General features: G+C 44.6%; 1 protein-coding gene across 5 annotated transcripts in view; it reads right to left on the bottom strand.

Annotated features, from left to right (window-relative positions):
• Positions 1 to 21,894, bottom strand: part of XRCC5 (X-ray repair cross complementing 5) — a 78,082-nt gene that overhangs the window by 20,131 nt on the left and 36,057 nt on the right. For all 5 annotated transcript variants that reach the window (XM_053299953.1, XM_053299922.1, XM_053299937.1 and 2 more), the window contains 4 exons: positions 20,916 to 21,049; positions 18,486 to 18,682; positions 16,710 to 16,803; positions 11,249 to 11,318 (listed from right to left, as the gene is read on the bottom strand). In XM_053299953.1, coding sequence (XP_053155928.1) covers positions 11,249 to 11,318; positions 16,710 to 16,803; positions 18,486 to 18,682; positions 20,916 to 21,049 — 495 coding nt within the window. The remainder of the gene's footprint in view (positions 1 to 11,248; positions 11,319 to 16,709; positions 16,804 to 18,485; positions 18,683 to 20,915; positions 21,050 to 21,894) is intronic.

The following is a 21,894-nucleotide window of genomic DNA, read 5'->3' on the forward strand; positions in this document are numbered from 1 at the left end:
GGAGTAAGCTTTAATGCTGTACGACAATCTCCCAGAACAAGAGAACTTTGTGTTTCTTCCCTAGCCTAAATGAAGTCAACAATCCTAAATGAAGTTCTACCAGCAGCTTCCTAGAAACTCTGCTGAAATGAAGAGCTGCACATGAACAATATTTATGCACGTGCAATTATCCTTCATGTCAGTGCAACTCATGCAGAAAAAGCTCCTGTTCCCAGCCTTCAAAAGGAACATGTCAGATGAGAAGAGACACTCCTTGCCATAATCTGCCAATGTGCCACAGACAAGAAATTTGGAAGAGTCCAGCCAAGTACAAATATACTAAATACTTCTGGCACTGAGTAATACTAAGCAGGTGGTGGTGATTGCTGTTGCCCTCAGTGTGCTCTAAGACTTCTCTTAATTGCTCTTTTAAATTCTCTTCATTGTCACCTACATGTGGAATTAAAGATTTCGATTCCAGCCAGGCAATCTTATCTATTGAGATAAAGCCGTAAAGGTTTGGCCTGGTCTTCCAGGGTTTTAAAAACTGTTTTAATTGTTTTAATAATGGTTTTATGTTTCTACAGTTTTTTATTTTAACAGCTAATTGATTTTAGTGTTTTTAATGTAAACCACCCTGAGCCATTTTTGGAAGAGCGGTATAGAAATCACATACATACATACATAATGTACTTGCATGTTTCAGCAAAGGGTGTTAACAACTCTTATTAGATTGTTGTTCCTTAACTGTGATAACAGATTATGTAACACACTCAGAGGAAGACCTGAATTTTATTTTTTTTAAATGACACTATGAAAAAAAGTGTAAAAAATCAAAAGGAAGCCACTGAGAATGGGCAACTCTTATTACCATATACGAAACCTCCCCCTCCAACATTATTATCTGCAAAATGTGTGGCCTGTTAAACCATCTGCATTGTAGATCCCTTCAGCTGTAGATACATGGCATGCTTCTAGTGCTCCAAATGGAGAGCACTGGGCTGAGATCTTGGCTATGAAAGGCTGCCTCAGAAACACTCAGAGGTGTTCTACATATTATGCAAAATGAAGAGGTAGAGTGAACTCAGAGTTCTTGGGCTGTACCACTTTAGACTGCAGCTGTAGAGTCATATTTCTGAATGCTCCCCTACCTAAAAAGGCTCCCTACCTGTAATAAATCAGTACATCAGGAAGAGGACTACACTAAACCTTTATGCCTGATGTGCAGGCCGTCATGCAGGGAGTTATTATTTTTTAATGTGGGGGTGCAAGAAAGAAAATGTTCTCTTCCAGCTGCAATTTGAAACAATGCAGCCCAGAAACTCTGCCAACTCACTCTCACTTCATTTTGCATAATGTGCCTAACTCCCACCTACAATATCACTACTAGTACTTGATAATGAAGGTTCAGTATAAGAATCTGTCCAGCTCGTAATGCTCAGCTATATTACCACAGAGTGCAATTTCCCCAAGAATTTCTCCAGCTTAGAATGTTAAATGAGATTCTAAGAATGTACAATCAAGTATTCGGCAGAGACTAGGTGCCCAGAGTCAGATGCTTTGTAGGTGCGTGCACGCATTTCTTTAATATTAACCACTTATTTTTCCCCAATTAAATTCTCACCATAAACTGTATTACCAGACCACCTGATATGGTGGTTTTCCACCACCATGATCTAAAACATTCTCTTTTCCCTCGGTATGCTGGATTTCCAAGCAACTCTCTGCCATGGCTGGTGCTATGGAATGGGTGCAAGGCATGTGAAAAGAAGCTATAATTCGGCATACAGGCAGTCAAGTTGCTAAAATGCCATCAAACTACAGCCAGCTGCCCAATTGTAATGGTCTGCATTTCACTTTGAGAAGAAACAAGATCTGTGGTTTTTCAAAAAAAGCAGTCAGGAATTTCAGCCACATTTTTACTGATCTCTTTCTTCAGCTGTCACACTTAGTATTAGGGATATAAACCATAATTAAATGGAAGGGTCAACCAATGCTTTCTTTTCTGAAGTAAGAAGTCTCACATAGCAAATATTCAAATTATATTGAGATCCCGCTGGTGTGTACTTTTGAATCCTGTATTAGTCAACAGATTATTTGGTGTTTAAAAGTTCTCTAATATATAGTGTTCTCTTCTCCATAACTCAGGTTTCAGCCTTGTGGTGTCAAGGTCATAGTTTAGATGTTTTCCCTACTTTTTCCTAGCTTAAAATTTTCAGGTTAGAAATTCAGTTGCTTCCTGATCCCCACACACCACACCCCGAACTCATCATGCTTTCTCTCTCTATCATGAATATACTAACTTAAGGGTACAAAACTAAGTAGTTGTCGTTAAGGGCACATAACGACAGATTATGCTGAGCAGGGCCTGAGTGCTTGCCTGTGCTCCACCCCTTGCAGGTAACCACCAACTAACTGCCATTTAAGATCCAGCTGAGCCAGGGGCGAGAGCACAAGGGCTCTCAGCCGAGTGGAGAACAGCCGGTGGAGTGCAGTAGTCAAAGGGCTGAAGAGTCCCAGCACGTTTGATGGACTTCTGAACAGGAGCACCAATGACAACAGTCCCCCATACCTCCCTGGACTGTTTTTCCCTCCTCCTCCTCCTCTCCCCACAGCAGCATCAACTATGAGGCTCCTTTAAAGCTCAGGCTGGGCCACGGGCGCAAGCCTCTTGGCACTGTCTCCTTGTGGCTCTCAGCCTTGGGGCGAGCTGCCTGGGGTCAGAATTCAGCATAAGTCTGTTTAACACCTGGTTTTGTTAGGTAGTGGAGCTGTGGTTGTTTTTGGACTGAGGGATGTGTCTGGGAGAGCAGGAAAGTGGGGCTGGTGCACGGGCAGCAATACCACTGGTAGCGGGCAGAGGGAGATATGGCGGTGGGAGCTGGGCTGGCCATTACAGGGGGAAACGGTCCAGGCAACTGAGGCCTGTTCCTATTTCCAGCTCTTCTCCCAACCCTGAGACCCCTGGGAGCTCTGAGAACACTCCCTCGAGGATTAGGGTGCTGCTGCTGAATGCCAGATCAGTTAATGCTAAAACATCTCTCATCCACGATTTGATTGTGGATGAGCATGCTGACCTGGTATGTGTGACGGAGACCTGGTTGGATGAGCTGGGCAGGGTTGGTCTCTCTCAGCTCTGTCCTCCAGGTTTCCTAAGTGTGCAGCAACCCCGCCTGGAGGCTCAGGGAGGGGGCGTTGCGGTCATCTATCGAGAGACCCTCCCCATTTCCAGGTGCCCGGTCAGGCAATCTCAGAATTTCGAGTGTTTGTCCTTGAGGGTGGGCCTCCAAGATAGGCTGGGGATTCTGTTGGTGTACCGACCACCCCGCTGCACTTCAGTCTCCCTCCCTGAGCTGGCGGGAGTGATCTCGGAGGTGGCCTTGGGTTCCCCCAAGCTTATTGTCTTGGGGGATTTCAATGTCCATGCTGAGGCCCCCCTAGTGGGTGCGGCTCAGGATTTCATGGCCTCCATGGCAACCATGGGTCTGTCTCAATTGGTATCGAGCCCTACCCACATGGCAGGACATACTCTGGATCTGGTTTTTGCCAACCGGGGAATAAATGATCTGGAGGTGGAAGAGTTTGAGATAACTACCTTGTCATGGACAGATCATCATCTGGTGAGGTTTAGTTTGACTGCTCCATCTGCCCTCTGCAGGGGTGGTGGACGGATTAGAATGGTCTGCCCCCAGAGGCTTATGGATCCGCTTGGATTCCAGAAGGCCCTCGGGGAGTTTCCAGTGTCCAGAGCTGGTGACCCTGTCGAGGCCCTGGTTGATCTCTGGAATGGAGAGATGGCCCAGGCTTTTGACACGGTTGCTCCTAAACGCCCTCTCTGGCTTGGTGGAGCCCGTTCAGCTCCTTGGTTTTCCTCAGAGCTTAGGGCAATGAAACAACTCGGGCGACGGCTGGAACGACGCTGGAGAAAGAGTCGTCACAAATCTGACCGAGCACGGGCTAGAGCCCATTTTAGGGACTACTCTGTGGTGGTGGGGGCGGCGAAGAAATGCTTTTTCTCCGCCTCCATTTCATCTGCTCAGTGCAGACCAGCGGAGCTGTTTCGTGTGGTAAACACATTGCTGCACACATCCCCCCAGGTAATGGGGGAGGAACCATCCACAGCCCGCTGTGATAGTAGTGTGCACGGATCGGTTCGGAGGCCATTCTACTGGCCTCCGAACCGGTCCGGACAAGGGGTGGTTTTGGTTCGGGAGGATTAGGGTGGGGGGGTCCATTAAGGGCGGGGGGGGCTTTACTCACCCCTCCCGCGCTTTGCTGCTTCGGCGCCATAATTAGTTTAAAAAATGCGCCGCAGAATCCCTCGCCGCTCCGGGGCTCCTTCTTGACTTCAAAATCGGGCAGCAGGATACTTCCCTGCCGCCCCCAAAGCCCCCTCAAGCCATTTGAGCTCTTTAAATCTCGCCCCGGACCGAGTGCTAAAGCGCTCGGGCGGGCGGCGGGGAGATGTCCTTCCGTCCGCCCGCCCCCTTCCCTGCCTTCTGAGAAGTGCAGGGAAGGGGGCGGGCGGACGGACGGACGGACATCTCCCCGCCGCCCACCCGAGCGCTTTAGCACTCGGTCCGGGGCGAGATTTAAAGAGCTCAAATGGCTTGAGGGGGCTTTGGGGGCGGCAGGGAAGTATCCTGCCGCCCGATTTTGAAGTCAAGAAGGAGCCCCGGAGCGGCGAGGGATTCTGCGGCGCATTTTTTAAACTAATTATGGCGCCGAAGCAGCAAAGCGCGGGAGGGGTGAGTAAAGCCCCCCCCGCCCTTAATGGACCCCACCCCCACCCCAGTGCCGAGCCGCAGGTCCGCGGTCCGGTGCACACCCCTACGCTGTGATCAGTTTGCGTGTCACTTTGCAGATAAAGTCACTCGCATCCGTGCTGACTTGGACTCCAGAGTTTTGGCAGTTCCGGCAGACGTGTCTCTGGTACCATCTGGTCCTATTGGATTCTTTTCAGTTGGTACAGCCTGAGGATGTGGACAAGATCCTGGGCAGTGTGCCGGCGACATCGTGTGCTCTTGACCCTTGCCCTTCATGGCTAATAAAAGCTGCCAGGGAGGGGACAGGCAGATGGTTGGAGATGATTATCAATGCCTCATTAAGGGAGGACAAGATGCCATCGTGCTTCAAGGAGGCGATGGTGAGACCATTATTAAAAAAGCCCTCCCTTAATCCCTCCTACCTGGACAACTATAGACCGGTCTCTAACCTGCCCTTTTTGGGCAAGGTGATAGAGCGTGTGGTGGCGTCCCAGCTGCAGAGGGTCTTGGATGATACGGATTATCTGGACCCTTTTCAATCTGGCTTCCACCCCGGGTATGGGACTGAGACTGCCTTGGTCGCTCTAGTGGATGACCTATGCCGGGAACTAGACAGGAGGAGTGTGTCCCTGTTGGTTCTGCTGGACCTCTTGGCGGCGTTCGATACCATCGACCATGGTATCCTTCTGGGCCTCCTCTCGAGTATGGGAATCGGAGGTACTGTGTTGCAGTGGTTCCGGTCCTTTCTTGGAGGGAGGGTCCAGAAGGTGGTGCTGGGGACTACTGCTTGGCTCCATGGCCATTGGTCTGTGGGGTCCCGCAGGGTTCGGTCTTGTCCCCCATGCTGTTTAACATCTACATGAAGCCGCTGGAAGAGGTCATCCGGGGACTTGGGCTGAGTTGTCAGCAATATGCGGATGACACTCAGCTCTATCTCTCCTTGTCACCTGATCCTAGGGAGGCGGTGGATGTCCTGAATCAGGGGCTGGAGGCCGTGATGGTTTGGATGTGGGCTAATAAACTGAAATTGAATCCAGACAAGACGGAGGTAATGTTGGTCAGTAGGAGAGCCAATTGGGATGAGGAGATTTTACCAGTTCTGGATGGGGTTGCACTCCCCTTGAAGGAGCAAGTACACAGCTCCTGGACCCAGCTCTGCTTCTGGAAGCTCAGGTGGAGGCGGTGGCCAGGGGTACCTTTGCACGGCTTCGGCTAGTGCGCCAGCTGCGTCCCTTTCTCGAGAAGGCAGATCTGGCCACAGTTACCCATGCCTTAGTCACGTCAAGGCTGGATTACTGTAACGTGCCTTACGTGGGGCTGCCCTTGAAGGACATCCGGAAACTGGAGCTAGTGCAAAATGCGGCAGCTAGGGTTTTATCCGGAGCTGCCTGGTGGGAGCACATCACACCCATTTTGAAAGAGCTGCACTGGCTACCAGTTTGTTTCCGGGTCCAATTCAAGGTGCTGGTTTTGACCTTTAAAGCCCTAAATGGTTTAGGCCCGGGATACCTGCTTCCAAGGGTTGCTACCCACTTGACAAGGTCATCTGAGGGGGCTCTGCTCCAGGTGCCGACAATGAGTGAGGCTCGGCTGTCGTGCACGTGGGACAGGGCCTTCTCTGTTGCTGCCCCCAGACTCTGGAATGCTCTCCCAGTGGCTATTCACTCCTTGGTCTCCATCACAGCTTTTAGAAAAAGTGTAAAATCTTGGCTTTTTGCCCAGGCATTTATTTGATTCTCTGCTGCTGCTCTTTATAGTTTTTATTGCTTTTATGCTTTTGTTTTAAATTTTTAATCAGATTTGTTTAATATTTTCCCCCCACTTAATATTTTAATTGTGTCTTTTTTACCATCTTGTGTTAAAAATTTTTTTGCTGTAAACCACCTTGGGATTGCTTTAATGAAAGACGGTATATAAATTTAAAAATAAATAAATAAATAATTACATAGAGTGCATTTGAGCATCTATGCTCAGGTGACACGTGTGACAAAGAAGCGATTCTTTTCCTCCCATATTGTGTCTGCAAGTTCATGTCCAGCAAAGCTGTTCAGGGTTGTGAAGGGGCTAGTGTGTGCCCCTTCCCTCTTGAATCAGTACTTGGAACCAACAATTGCTTGCTGTGACATTTTTAACTAGTGTTTTGCTGACAAAATCTCTCGTATTTGGGCCGACGTCGATTCAAAGTCCACAATTGTCATAGTGTCTGATGCCGGGGTGTCCAGCAGCTCCTCTTATGTGATGACCCTGGATCAGTTTCAGTTTGTGACTCCCGAGGATGTGGAGGAGCTGCTTGGAATGGTGCGGCCTACCACCTGCCCTCTTGATCCTTGCCTGACATGGCTTATACTATCTGGCAGGGAGGCTATTGTAGAGTGCCTGGTAACGATTATAAATGCTTTTCTGAGGGAGGACAGGAGAGCTGGTCCTGTGGTAGCAAGCATGACTTGTCCCCTTAGCTAAGCAGGGTCCACCCTGGTTGCATATGAATGGGAGACTAGAAGTGTGAGCAGTGTAAGATATTCCCCTCAGGGGATGGAGCCACTCTGGGAAGAGCAGAAGGTTTCAAGTTCCCTCCCTGGCCTCTCCAAGATAGGACTGAGAGAAACTCCTGCCTGCAACCTTGGAGAAGCTGCTGCCAGTCTGTGAAGACAATACTGAGCTAGATAGACCAATGGTCTGACTCAGTATATGGCAGTTTCCTATGTTGATGCCTCCTTGTCTTAAGGAGGCAATCATTAGACCGCTTCTGAAGAAGCTTGCCTTGGATCCCTCAGAGTTAAACAACTACAGGTCTGTTTCCAACCTTCCATGGCTAGGCAAGGTAATTGAGGAGATGGTGGCCTCCCAGCTCCAGGCGGTCTTGGCGGAAACGGATTATCTACACTCATTTCAAACTGGCTTTCAGGTGGGCTATGGGGTGGAGACTGCCTTGGTCAGACAGATAGATGATCTCCAACTGGGAACTGACAGAGGAAGTATGACTTTGCTGGTCCTTTTGGATGTCTTGGCAGCCTTCAATACTATTGTCCATAGTATCCTTCTAGAACGTCTGAGAGGATAGGGGGCAGGAGGCACTGCTTTGGGGTGGTTCCGCTCCTACCTCACAGACAGATTCCAGTTGGTGTCTCTTGGAGACTGTTGTTCTTCAAAATCTGAACTTTCATATGTTGTCCCTAAGGGCTTCATATTGTCTCCGATGTTGTTTAACATCTACATGAAACCGCTGGGAGAGATCATCAGGAGATTTGGTGCAGGGTGTTCCAAATCTATTTCTCCATGTCCCCAAATCTATTTCTCCATGTCAACATCATTGGGAGAAGACATAATCTCCCTAAATGCCTGCCTGGAGGCGATAATGGGTTGGATGAGGGATAAACTGAGGATGAATCCAAGTAAGAAGGATGTACTTTTTGGGTGTGGGGTTGGAACTCAGGAGACAAATTTGATCTCCAGTTCTAGATAGGGTCATGCTCCCCCAGAAGGAACACGTATGCAGTCTGGCGGTGGCTTCTGGATCCGAACCTCTCCCTAGTGTCCCAGGTTGAGGCGGTGGCCAGAGGTGCTTTCTATCAGCTTTGGCTGATACGCCAGCTACATCAGTTTCTTGAGACGATTGATCTCAGAACGGTGGTACATATGCTGGTAAACTCCAGGCTGGAGTACTGCAATGCGCTCTATGTGGGACTGCTTTTGTACATCGTCCAGAAACTGCAGCTGATACAGAATGCAGCAGCCAGGTTGGACTCTGAGTCATCTGGCTGCTAATAAGTTTCCGGGCAAAATACAAGGTACTGGTTATTATCTATAAAGCTGTAAACAGCTTAGGCCCTGGGTATTTAAGAGAACATCTTCTTCACCATGAGCCCCATCACCCATTAAGATCTGGAGAGGTTTTTCTGTTGCTGCCGCTGGGCACTGGAATGCGCTCCCTGTTGAAGTAAGAGCATCCCCATCTCTGGCAACTTTTAAAAAGGCACTGCTGCCTTTTTATATATATTATAACTATATAGATTTATAGTTTTAATACTTTTAATGTTAGGTTTTAACTGATTTTAATGTTAATTATTCTAATGTTTAAATGATTTTAATTGTAAACCGCCCAGAGACGCAAGTTTGGGGCATTATAGAAATATGAATCATACATACATAAGCAAACATTATGATGGCATAACCTTCTCCTTTTGCCCTGCAAGCCCCAGCTCAAGCAGATGAGCTCCAATTCCAGGCAAACCTGGGAATCAGACGCTGCATAATCTGCAACCCACACAAAAGACTACTTCCCTGCTTCAAGCTGGGGAGGTTCTGGAACTGTTCAGAGCATCTGTAAAACCTCCCAGCCAGGGACAAAGCAGTGCAGCAGTCATGTGGCCTAGGGGCTAAGTGGTACTGACTCTCAGGTATGCCTGAGCTAACATACATGGGATGAAAGGAAAGCATCCCATTTGTGGATCACGCCCTTTGGCTGCAATTCTCTGTACATGAGAGTACATTCCAGTGAAATAAGTTATTCCCAAGCAAGGACACTTAATATTTTAGCCTAAAGATCTAATTTACTCCCACTTCTTCCTTGTTTACATGTGGCCTTTAAAATAATTACAGGTAAGATTGGTTTTTTGTGTATACTTTTAAAGAAAACCTGTTTTCTGCAAAGGTTTTCTTCCCATCACATTTTTATTTCTTTTCCATATCAAGCAGGGAATACAAAACACAAACCTTTCTAGGATGGAACCTAGAATGAACCGTTCCTACTCAAAACAACAAAAAAGATACATCACCTGAAGTTCTTCCTAAGGTTTTCTGTTTTTAAAGAGCTGAACATGAGCACTCAAGTGCTTTACATGAACAGTTAAGAGTGTTGTTCATATATTTTCCTCAATCAGTATGCAGACTCTCTCTCACACAATCTACCCAGTAATTATAAACTATCCCACAGACTGATGGTGAATTGGTTTTAAGTGTCCAAACCATTCAAGCATAGACATCAGACACTTCAGAGAGACAGCTATGGAGCAGACAGTTTCCCATCTATGGAGATGATTTTAATAACTGTGCATTAAAAGACACCTCTGATTTGCAGAATTAATGATCTTAATGTGCTATTTATTTTCTTGGCTAGCTTTTTTTTTGTTTAAGGTGCATGTGATCCATTTATACCTACAATAGTATTTCATCATGTAGAAGCCTGACCCCAACTATTATTTTTGAATGAACAGAATTCCTGCCAGTTTAATTAATTAAGGAAGTGGTTATTAAAAATAGCCCACTTATGTACTCTTAATCTGATAAAAAGACCATTGTAATTAAAAATAGCAACAAACAAAAAGGAGTACACCATAAACGTACACACAGAAATCTAGGCAATTATAATCAAATTAATACAAGATGAATTATAACTGAACAAAGCCCACAGAACGCACTCCAAACTCTGTTTTAAAAGGCTCATTCCATTTCAAAATATGACAAGTCTCTCTTTCCCCTGCTTCATGTTTCACCTGGGACAGAGCACATGATGAAGTGAATCAGGTGAAAAAGTTGCAAGACCTACCATTGCTCCCTACAATTCACTGATAGCACCTAAGCAGAAATTTTGCTTTCTGGAGGGGAACATTTCTGTGGGTAACAATTGAGCCAAGTGAAAGTGTTTCTCACTGAGAGACAGGCTTGTATCCATATGAAACTAGGTGTAGATAGATCAGGATTTGATGTTTCTACCAACAATACTGGAATATCCTGCAAATATTCTTTTAAAATATTGTACTATATTAGCACTACACCTTTCCAATTCCAACAAGAAGGAAAATACAAAGGCTCATGTAGACAGTGATGCCAGTAGAAGTGAGACAGCGCAAATAACTCTGAGTGCCCCTGCAACTCCAAGCCATTGCCAAAGGTTGATGGACCCTCAGCAATGACATAGGCTGTGCAGTAAGGGAAGCATCTGGAAACCAGGCAGAGGAGACCACCTGCTACAGAGGTGCTCCACTTCGTCTCAGGGCTCTCTCCCTTCCCCCTACACCCACCCACAATGCAGCCCATGTCATGGCTGACACCTTTTTGCCAGGCTCAAGGGATTGTAGCAGTGCCAAGAGTTGCTTGCATCAATTCTCTTCTTCCGCTGGCATGGCTTGTATGTGTGCCATGAGAAACAAACCAAGCTCAATACATAAGAAAGATAAGTCTTACTGTATCGAAGAATTGTACACCTTTTTATAAAAGGCAGTTCTCTCCCACTCATAATAGGGAGATAACTCCAAGGATGAGAGGTCCCCATTTTCAGAGCAAAACATGAGCAATGGCAACTTCATAATACATCTCAATCTGGACCTAGAAAGATTTCTTCTTAAGAAGCATGGAGAATAATTATTTAGCACAACCCACACTGTCTTGACTGGAGGCTGACAACAGGAGTTGGTTGATTGGTATTTTTGAGCATTGGACACCTGGATCCCAAAGGGGCTGTCAAATGCAATTTTGTTTCCAAAAAAAGCAAGAACATCAATTACCTTCCTTGAAGTTAACATTCTTTTGTCTCACCAGCACTCTGAAGTTTTCTGCTGGATTAACACTTCCAACCTTTAAAACAATTCAGCAACGGTTACAGCATTAGTCAGTGTATTTGCTTCCTCTTTCCCCATCTTATTTTAAAACAAAGTTGGAACCAGATATTTCTCTCTTGTGGAATCAAATCAAGTCTTTGGATATACGTTAGCCTGAAATACCTTGATCCAAACTGGGTATGACAGGAACATCTCTACAAGATGAACCTAGCAGATACTGCACTGCTCTCTGGTCACCTTCTCCAAAGGCATGGGTCAAAAGAACTGTAAATCGCATTGTTTTTCTCGGACAGCATGAGACTCTCCCAACAGCCTGGACTGCTTATTCATTCTGACACATGCTTAACTGGGAGTCAGAATTCTTAGCCAGGTGAGCACAGAACAGCTGGCTGGGCCCTCCAAGGTGGCATTTATAAGAAAAAGCAAATATTCAGTTGACTTCACTGCCCTTCTTAGTCCACAAAGGAATTCTAAAATGGAAGCTATGAGGAAACATGCAAGAACAAAGGCCAAGTCATATGTGGTTTCTGGAAGTCAAAGGAAAACTTATATTTCATTACACAAATAGATGAAATAAATTTTTTTAAAGCAGCTCTCTTGCTTTTTTTTTTTTTTTTTTGGTATTGCAAAGTCAAAACCAGCACTGGTTAATCTGTTAGAGCATTTACAATGGTCACAGAAAGACAAATGTGGAGTCAGAAAGCAAACTACACAGAGATTTGCATAGGAAAAAATAGTCTTGCTATTTGAATCAGATCAAATTTTTAAAAAGAAAAATCTTGAGATTCCAAACTTCGAATTTTTGGGTAGCAAAAGCTCAGACCTCAGTATGTTAAAATAAGACCTCCCTAGCCGTTGTATCAGATGCCATAGTGTTATGAAATCTTGATTAACATTCCAACTTCTTAAAAGTTTAAAGAAAGGTGACAATACACAGGCCAGGGAAGGTACAGAGAAGAGGGGAAATTGAACTATTATAGTAGGTTAGGGATGGGCCCGGACCGGTCCGGAGGCCATTAAAATAGCCTCCGGACCGGCCCGGACCTGGGCGGTCCGGTTCGGGTTGGGGGGTCCCCTTAAGAGCGGCAGGAGGGTTTACTTACCCCTCCCGCCGCTTTCCCGATGTTGCGCCGTAAAGTTTAGAGTAATTGGGGCGGCAGGACACCTCCCTGCCGCCCCTTCCCTGACGTTGCTTCAAAAGACTCCCAGGAGTCCTTTGCGCGCGCGCACGTCACAGAGACGAGCGTGCACGTCTCTGTGATGTGTGTGCGCGCGCAAAGGACTCCTGGGAGTCTTTTGAAGCAACGTCGGGGAAGGGGCAGCAGGGAGGTGTCCTGCCGCCCCAATTACTCTAAACTTTACGGCACAACATCGGGAAAGTGCCGGGAGGGGTAAGTAAACCTTCCCGCTGCTCTTAAAGGGACCCCCCACCCCAGTGCCAGACCGCAATTGGCAGTTCCGTGCACACCCCTATAGTAGGTAACTACAAAAGTGAGCAAATGACTGGTTTGTGAGTACCACAAATGAAAAACAAACAAAGGCATTAACAACAACAAAAAACTCTCTGCAAATGTTTTATGGGTGTACGCTTTCTACATCATTAATAAGTTTCAATGAATTGGGTATCCCACAAGAGTCAGAAGCGAGGACCAGACCCAAAGCTCCTGTCCTCTTATCAACCTTTAAAAACGCCCTTCCTTACATTCTGTCCTAGGGAGACAAGAACCACAATCTAAACCAATTCACTAAAGAGACAGGAGAAAGAATGACTAGAAGGAGGCAGTTTCCACTTCCTTCCAACCCAGTCCCTTAGCCAAATCTTGCTTCTATCAAGAAATCCTGCCTCCTAGTGGATAAAGGGGAGAGCACCCCCAATATCTGGATCACCAGCTGGCAGCAAGTAGGACAAAGATTGCATAAAATATTAGGAATATATTCTACAGAAAGCACTTTTATTTTTTTGTGTTTTTTTAAAGAGTAAGAACTGTGCACAGATCATCACATGTGATAATGTCATTCAATTTTTCCTTCCTAAGTATACACAGCACAATAGACATACAGGTGATCAACACATCACATGTAAACAATTTGCATGCAGTTGCATAGTTTTCTCCTATGTACAAGTGTTTTCTGTGTGGGAAACAGAAATTTGAACTGGCCCTGAACTGCCATCATCACACAGGAGCTGCCTTGCTCTCTCCTTTTAAACACTTAAAAATATTAATTGTTAAGAGTGAAATATGGCTTCATACATGGTCATTTGATTTAAGTTCTATTTACTACTACTATTACTACTACTACTACATTTATATCCTGCTCTTCCTCCAAGGAGCCCAGAGTGGTGTACTACTTACTTGAGTTTCACCTCACAACAACCCTGTGAAGTAGGTTAGGCTGAGAGAGAAGTGACTGGCCCAGAGTCACTCAGCTAGTATCATGGCTGAATGGGGATTTGAACTCGGGTCTCCCCGGTCCTAGTCCAGGACTCTAACCACTACACCACATAAATACATAAATACAATATTTATGTATTCAAGGACAGCATGTGCTTGATGGTGCCTTAAATATCAGGAATAAAGAAAATGCACAAGGAACAATAATCCACTATGGAACAAGTATTCGTGTTCATGTTGTAATTAACCCTCTCATAGCAAATGAACTGGGAATAGAAGGAAACTCGGCCAATCTATTTCCTTAATATCTGAATCTTGCAATACTTCTTCCCACAGGTTCAACTGCTTATGAAACTTTACTCCATTTTATGTTAAAGTCATAATTGTTTTCTGTGGATTTGGTCCTCACACACTTCTATGGCTAAAAGGCTGAATGAAACTTAGTTCCAAGTTAATCTACATGATCTTCTGGGGAAGACTCTGCTTTGTGCCCTGACATGAGTTGAGGCTCAACTGTTATGCACGTGGGACGAGGCCTTCTCAGTCCTTGCCCTCAGTTTTGGGAACTCCCTTCCTGTGGAGGTACAATCCTTCACAGCCTTTCACAGGTAAGTGAAAGCCACCTTTTTTAACCAAGACTCTGGGCCATGAGAGGACCTGGTTTGTAGCCTATTATTACTGTTTTTAACAGTTTGCTAACAATGTGTTCTAATCATTGGAAGCCACCTTGAGCTATGTGTAATAAAAGGCAATCTAAAAATACACAAATAAGGCAAGTAAATAAATGGGTTTATGTTCAAGGTGCGCCGGAAGGCCAGTTTATATGGATGCAATTTCCACATTCTTGTTAACTACCTTTTATGCTGTGGTGATCATCAACTGCTGCTTCCGAAACGTACAAGTCCTAAGCTCATAGCCATTGACATTTGGTGGGGTGGGGGAAAGCAGCAGCAAGGAAAATGTGAATTGGCTTTGAATTGTAATTCATTTTATTTTATTTAAAATATTTATACCCTGTCCCTCCAGTGCACTACTGTTTAGCGTGGCTCACAAAATTAGGTAAATAAAATAATATAAAAACAATTGATTTAATCAAAATCAAATTTAAGAATATAAAATATTAAATATTGTAATATTTAAATATATTTTAAGATAGCCAATTAAAAGCTAACAAGTTGAAACTCAGATTGAGCTGTAGATAAAACATTTTTTAAAAACCTCTCTAAAAAGATGGGTCTTCAACTGTGGTTTTTTTTAATGCTGAGGGAGGGAGCGTGGCGAAGCTCTCCTGGAAGGGTGTTCCAAAGTAGAGGCGCTACAACTGAAAATGCCCTGTCTCTAGTCTCTACTAACCAGACCTTTGTTAGTGGTGTGTGGCCATAAGCAGTGCCTGGGATGCTGAACGGAAGGCAGGCTTGTATGTGCGTATGCAGTCTGACAGATACCCTGGCCCCAAGTTGTGGAGGGCTTTAAAAGGTCAAGAGAAGCACTGTGAATCTTGCCTGGAAGCTAACTGGCAGCTGGTAAAATGAAGCTGCCGCAGGATGGGTGTTATGCTCGTGAAGCAACTTGCACCCACAAGCATCCTTGCGGCAGCATTCTTGGAACAGCTGAAGTTTCTGAATAGTCTTTAAGGGCAGCCCCATGTACAGTGAATTGCAGTAGTCCAATCTAGATGTCACCAAAGCATGAGTGAATCAGGTCTGATTTTTCCAAGTATGGTTGCAGCTGGCATACCAACTGGTAAAAGGCACCACTGCTTCCGCCTGTGTCTCCAAGGGTCAAGAAATATGCCAAAACTGGGTACTTTGTCTTTCAGGGTGAATGTGACCCTGTCCAAGATCAGATTTACCTAACTACTTGGATAATCAGTTTTACCAATCCAGAGCACTTCCATCTTACCTGGATTAAGTTTCCAGATAATTTTAAAGGCTGTGTCTTATGGTTCCCACATAGTGCAACACTTCTGTAGAGCAAATGGGATTGTTCTAGAAGCATGTAACCTTCTCCATGACTCTTAACATTGCCCAACTGAGGGTTAACTCAACTCCCTCTCTCTTACAATCACCATTTTGGGTGATTATGTGTCAAAAGAAGACCTATGTGGTCATTGGAAAGTTACCCTCATAAAGATGAGGGATAAATTGAAGCTGAATCCAAGCAAGACAGAGGTGCTCACTGTGGGGGTAGAATCTGAGGGGTGAGTTAGATCTTTCTGTGCTGGACAGGGTTATACTCCCCCAGAAGGAACACCCTGGTATCTCAGGTGGAGGCTATGGCTGGGAGTGCTTTGTATCTAGATTTGACAGCTGCGTCCATTCCTTGAAGAGAATGATCTCAAAGCCTTGGCTTTTGCAATGTGCTCTACGTGGGGTTGCCTTTATAATATAGTAGTTCAGGAGCTTCAGTTAGTTCAAAATGCAGCAGCCAGACTGGTCTCTGGGGCGACCTGGAGAGACCATATTATGCCTGTTTTAAAACAGTTGTACTGGCTGCCTATATGTTTCCAGGCAAAATACAAAGTGCTGGTTATTACCTTTAAAGCCCTGAATGGCTTAGGTCCAGGCTACCTTAGCAAGCGCCTTCTTCTGCAAGATCCCCACTGCACGTTAAGGTTATCTGAGGAGGTCTGTCTCCAGTTACCACTGGTACATCTGGTGGCAAGTCAGAGGCAGGCCTTCTCTGTAGATGCCCCTGGGCTGTGGAATGCACTCCTGGCAGAAATCGGTAGCTCGAATTCCTTGTAGTCTTTCAGGAGAGCCCTTAAAACCTATCTGTTTGGCCTGGCCTTACAGGGTTTTTAAACTGATTGTTTTTGTTTTTGTTGCTGTGCACCACCCAGAGCCATTTGGATGGGGCAGGATATAAATGAAATAAATAAATAAATAAGATGCCAGAGGTGGCGTTGGCACTGTTCTCACTATTTGACTTTGCCTAACTTCACAAGGGAGTCAAACTCACTTTCCTAACACAGGAGCCATGCCATGATAGCAAACTCCAGAAGAAGTACTTACAGTGGTGACATTGCCCTCAGCAAGCCTTGCAGCGCTAAAGACACCTTCATCATCTTCTGTTTTTGCCTTTTTAGCACTGGGCTCATCTTCTTTACTGGAAACAGACAAAAGGAGACTATCAATCTGAAGGAATTATTTTAGGAACAAGGCACAAGACTGCTTATATGAAAGTACATATCTGTGAAGATAACTGGAGCAGCAACATATTTGTCAAGCAACTGTCTTTCAAGCTCCCAACAAGTTGCCTAGTTATGAGGGCACAGCACTCAAGAAAAAATGGCTCAAATTTGACCCCAGAGAGATGTGATGTCTACCCAGTTGACGGCTTTGGCCAGAGGTTTCTTTCCCTAGATTCCTGAAAATCCTAATCGTATGATGAAATGGCAGCTTGCATATATATAGACTTCCATGATGATATTTTGCATTCACATCAGATTTCTTTTAACGATTAATCTGGCATGAGAGATAATGGAAATTTAACTTTTGAGAAAGAACTTGATTTACCTTTTTAATGTAATTTGCTAGTTTCTGTCTTGAAAAGATTAGCCATTAAGTATCTGTGTACACAGAAGACCTGTCTGTTTCCTAACCCATCTCCACAATCAATATACATAAGAGCTTGATAAACTTCAACTTGCACCTGTCAGTACTTACTAGACAAATCCTAATTAAAGATACAAAACCTCTCTCACTGAAATACCTTACACCACATCTGAAACTGCTTTCAAAAGACAACACTCCCACTTTCTTTAACAAGATGAAGTTTTAGTGTCTAAGTCTTCTCTCTCCATCTATGTTATACTGCAGAGTAAAGACTTCAGTAAGACTTAAGACTGTGGCCTCATTCACTTATTGTTGTAGAAGCATGGAAGTTGCTTCCCTGTGGTCTGATCCCATACTGTTCTGCTACAGGATATCTAGATGGAAGAACCATGTGGGCAGAGTGAACTGCGTGCACTCATAGCCCATTAGTGTGAATATACACTGGATCATTCAAGGATCACCTGTAATCAACCTGGTTTTGCCAACCAATCCAATGGTTCCTTCCCTTTTGTGTGAGAAAGAAGCATGCCACATCCAGCCTGTAAGCATGGTTCCTCCCTCCAAACTTAATCAGAATGGGATGGAATTGGACCACAGGGAAGCCTGGACCACACCTTTGTGGTAAAGCATGAATCAGGCCTGTGTCACCTGATGTACCAGTAAGTTATCTTATCAGAGTGTGGCCTATTATACATGAAAAATAAATAAAAGGGAGAATATTTAATTCAATGTTCAACCTGCCCTCTCCTAGACACTTGTGATGGGACAAACCATTGAGGTTTTAGAAATACATGTTAGCCCCTTCCACTGTGCTCACAAAGGGACAGACAACCAGTGCAGCATTACCAAAACTAGAAGCTGGCTACAGCAATGTGCACCAACTGAAGATTCCCCACCCCTCGCCAATAACCACTGAGTGAAGTCCCATATAAATGTCTCAAACCAGCAGCTCCTTCTGTACATGGGAGATCCTGATATATGCATTCTTACTGTGTGCAAAAATGCACCTTTCACACAGCAGCTATGATTGCATAAAAGACAGATGCTACGTTCATTAGAAAGCGCTACATCCTTTCTCTGACAGAATTAATGAAAACACTCCTGGCTAACACAACAACCTGAGATTCCAGGTGTGCCAAGGAACAGTCTATGGAAGCGAATCTGCATGGCTAAGGGAGGCTGAACCTTGCAAAAAGCTAAAGAACAGTTTTCATAGAGCTCATGCCAACTTACTTGTCTTTAAAGATATTCTGAGCTGTCTTCTGCTCTTTTGTTTTGCCTGCGTCTTTCAAGAGGAAAAGCGCTTTTAATTTTTCAAGAGGACCCTGGCATTTCTCCGTCACTTCTTGGGGTGTCCCCAACATGTCTAAGAGGTGTTTTTCAATAGGAGGTAGAGGTGCATCAGGATGGAATGCCTTATGCTGCAGGCACTGGAAGAAGAATACAAGTGACTTTCAATCAGTAAACATATATACACTTGAGAAATACATCTGTTCACCTTAGCTTCTAGCATTTAAAACACTTCATAAATGCAGTGTGGGCTTTTGTTGTGGAGTAGTAGTTCATATACTTCTTGACATGAAAGATAACATTCCGGGACTTGGTGCAAATATTATTTATTTGTACAGCACCATCCATATACATGCAGCTTTACAAGAGATGAGCGGATACATACCTACCTTGAGGGGCTCACAAGCTAGTAGCAGACACAAGAGAGACAACAGAGGAAGGGGGGAGGAGTGGGGGCAAAGTAAATACGGGGAGAATATGGAGTAGTTTCAGGAACATGCGAAAGGCTTAGCTGCAGAAGGGTGCAGGGGCCAGGAAGCTATGCCAAAGACTTCACAGAAAAGGTGGACTTTGACAAGGGATTTGAATGAAGAGAGGCGGCATCAAGCAGGTGATCTCAGAGAAGCTCCAGACACAAGGGGCAGCAAGGGAGAAAGGGCAGAGATGTTTGTAGAGAGATGGAGAGTTTATAGACAGATGCTTGTAGAGAGATAGAGACCTTCAGACAGCTCAGTGTGTATGGGAGGAGAGCTGGTCTTGTGGTAGCAAGCATGCATTGTCCCCTTTGCTAAGCAGGGTCTGCCCTGGTTGCATTTGAATGGGAGACTGAATGTGTGAGCACTGTAAGATATTCCCCTTAGCGGATGGGGCTGCTCTGGGAAGAGCACCTGCATGCTTGCAATCAGAAGGTTCCAAGTTCACTTCCTGGCATCTCCAGGATAGGGCTGAGACTCCTGCCTGCAACAGAGAAACTGCTGCCAGTCTGTGTAGTCAATACTGAACTAGATGGACCAATGGTCTGACTCAGTATAAGGCAGCTTCCTATGTTCCTAACTAAAGAAGCAAAGGACATGGGCAAGAATGTAATGGGAAATGAGAGCAAAGAGATAAAGAGGGGAAATGCCCTGTAGGGTTTTGAGGGAAAAGAACCTTGTGCTAGATCTGGGAGCAAACAGGAAGCTACTGTAGTGATGTAAGAAGTTTGTCTATCTTTGATGCCCCCTACCGCAAGATTGCAACCATCCGCTAGATGCTTTCTTCCTCACTCCTGACCCCTTCAAGCTCTTCCTCCTCCTCTTCCTCCTTCCTCAGTTTGGTGCGGATCATGGCACTGAAGGAGTATTGTTTATCTGTGTAGCTGACAGATGAGGAGGACGACGATGACAGATGTATCTTCAATGAAGGCAACCAGTTCTTTAGCTCTTCCCCAGAGGCATTCAGTTGCACAAGAGAATGAAAGAAGAAATCTGATGGAGTGAGCGAGCCAGGGAAAGAAATGGGAGGGCAGGATAGTTTGTAGGGAGAGTGGGGTGAATTTTAAGAGAATTGTGGTTCTAAGTATTATTACTAAAAGAAATTACTTGAGGTGAAATGGTTCAAATATTACAAGAATATATCGTTACAATATTAATGTTAAGCATAACAACAATCAAACCCTCTTGGTGAACGCGTTATAGACTTGCTGAAAGCATTACTGATATTGGTGTGGCTGCCAGGGTTTTCAAATTCCAAAATATTGGAATGACAAAATTAAACCTGAACTTCATTTTACACCAACTTCTATTTCTGAGTACACAAAACCAAAATATGTCCCATGTTAGAGCAAAAGCTGGATGATAAAACCAATTAAACTCACATTTGCCTGTCAAAATATCCAGCTTCTCTACACCAATTTCTAGGATGCAGTCCAACACTTTCCGGAAATACTGCACTACTGTATGCTGCCCACACATTTTTCTGTGTGACTGTAGTAAATAAATGATGAGGGGCCATGTACAGGTTATTCCACATTGAACCAGGTAGATGGAGGTTGAGGCATTTGTGGAGGAAACGCTACATAATTTAAGTGAACTGCTACATCGTTTGCTTTGTGGTACCACAAAGCACAGCAATACAGTACACTGTCCTCAATCCATACAGCTAGTTTGCAAAGACCCCAAAGACCCCAGCTGGACTGAAAACGTCGTGCTCTATTTCTTATGAGGCAAGTAAGGATACAGAATTTTTCACTGCAAGAACAATGGCAAGAAATGATAGCTGCTCTCACATCCAAACAACAGACCTAGTTTTACCACATTACTAGCAACACTGAGAAGAAAAATATTAAGAAATAAGCAATGCTTTAAGGTAATTGTAATAAGATTATCAACTTACCTGGAACAATCTTTGGAACTGAGGGTTTGGGAATTTGCTGGTTTTAAACATATCTTCAATTGTCTCCTCTCTCTCATCTTCATAAACCAAATTCATGGAATCAATCAGCGAGTCAACTGCACATAATTGCTCCTCTGGGCCATCAAATATAGAAAAAGCAATATTAAATACATTTTAATGGGAAAGAGCTACAGTATTGGATTATTTCTCTCTCTTTTGGGACAATTATTTTCCCCAAAGTGCAGAGAAATCCACTGCCTCCTGCCTCAGAGTTTCAAGCTAGCAAAGCACCTATCATGATGATATGCTGCATTTACTTTCTCCCACAGAAGTCATTGGCAGCCATTCACTTCCGAGAGCAAATGTAAAGCAGCTGCATTGAGAAACACAATTAAAGTGGAATCTTCCATTGCTCCAAGAAATGGCAACCCCAACATCAAGCGATGGAGACCAAAGTTCAGATGAACTGTGTCTTCAGATGCAAGAATGTTCATTTTCTCTGAATGGCCTCTAGGGGTGGAAATACATCCAACCCAATTCATAGTAACTGACACTTTGCCACCCTGTTCCCCGCAAACAAAAAACAAACAACAGCAATCACTATAACAGGTCATCCTATGGTCTGCCAATTCTGATATACTATACTATATCCTATAGGGATTTGGGGGAAAGGTTAAAAATTTGTTTAAAATCGCCTGCTTGCCCATTTCTTTTGTGGAGTGGATGGTGAGTGGTAGGTAGCACCCATCATGCATGCCCTACCACCCAACCCACTTTGGTGTCCCTAGGAGCTACCCATTGGGAACAATGTGGTGTTTCGAGTTCCCCATTGTTCCCTATGGCGGAACACTTGAAAGATTTCAAGTTTTGTTCTGTCAAATCCAGCTGTTTCAACAGAACAAACTCAAATTGTTTTGGCCATCTGCATTTCATTTTGCACTCAAAACAAAACGTGAAATCGGTTTCGTGCACATCCTTA

This window comes from Hemicordylus capensis, chromosome 1, assembly GCF_027244095.1.
Source record: "Hemicordylus capensis ecotype Gifberg chromosome 1, rHemCap1.1.pri, whole genome shotgun sequence".
NCBI classification, from domain to species: Eukaryota; Metazoa; Chordata; class Lepidosauria; order Squamata; family Cordylidae; genus Hemicordylus; species Hemicordylus capensis.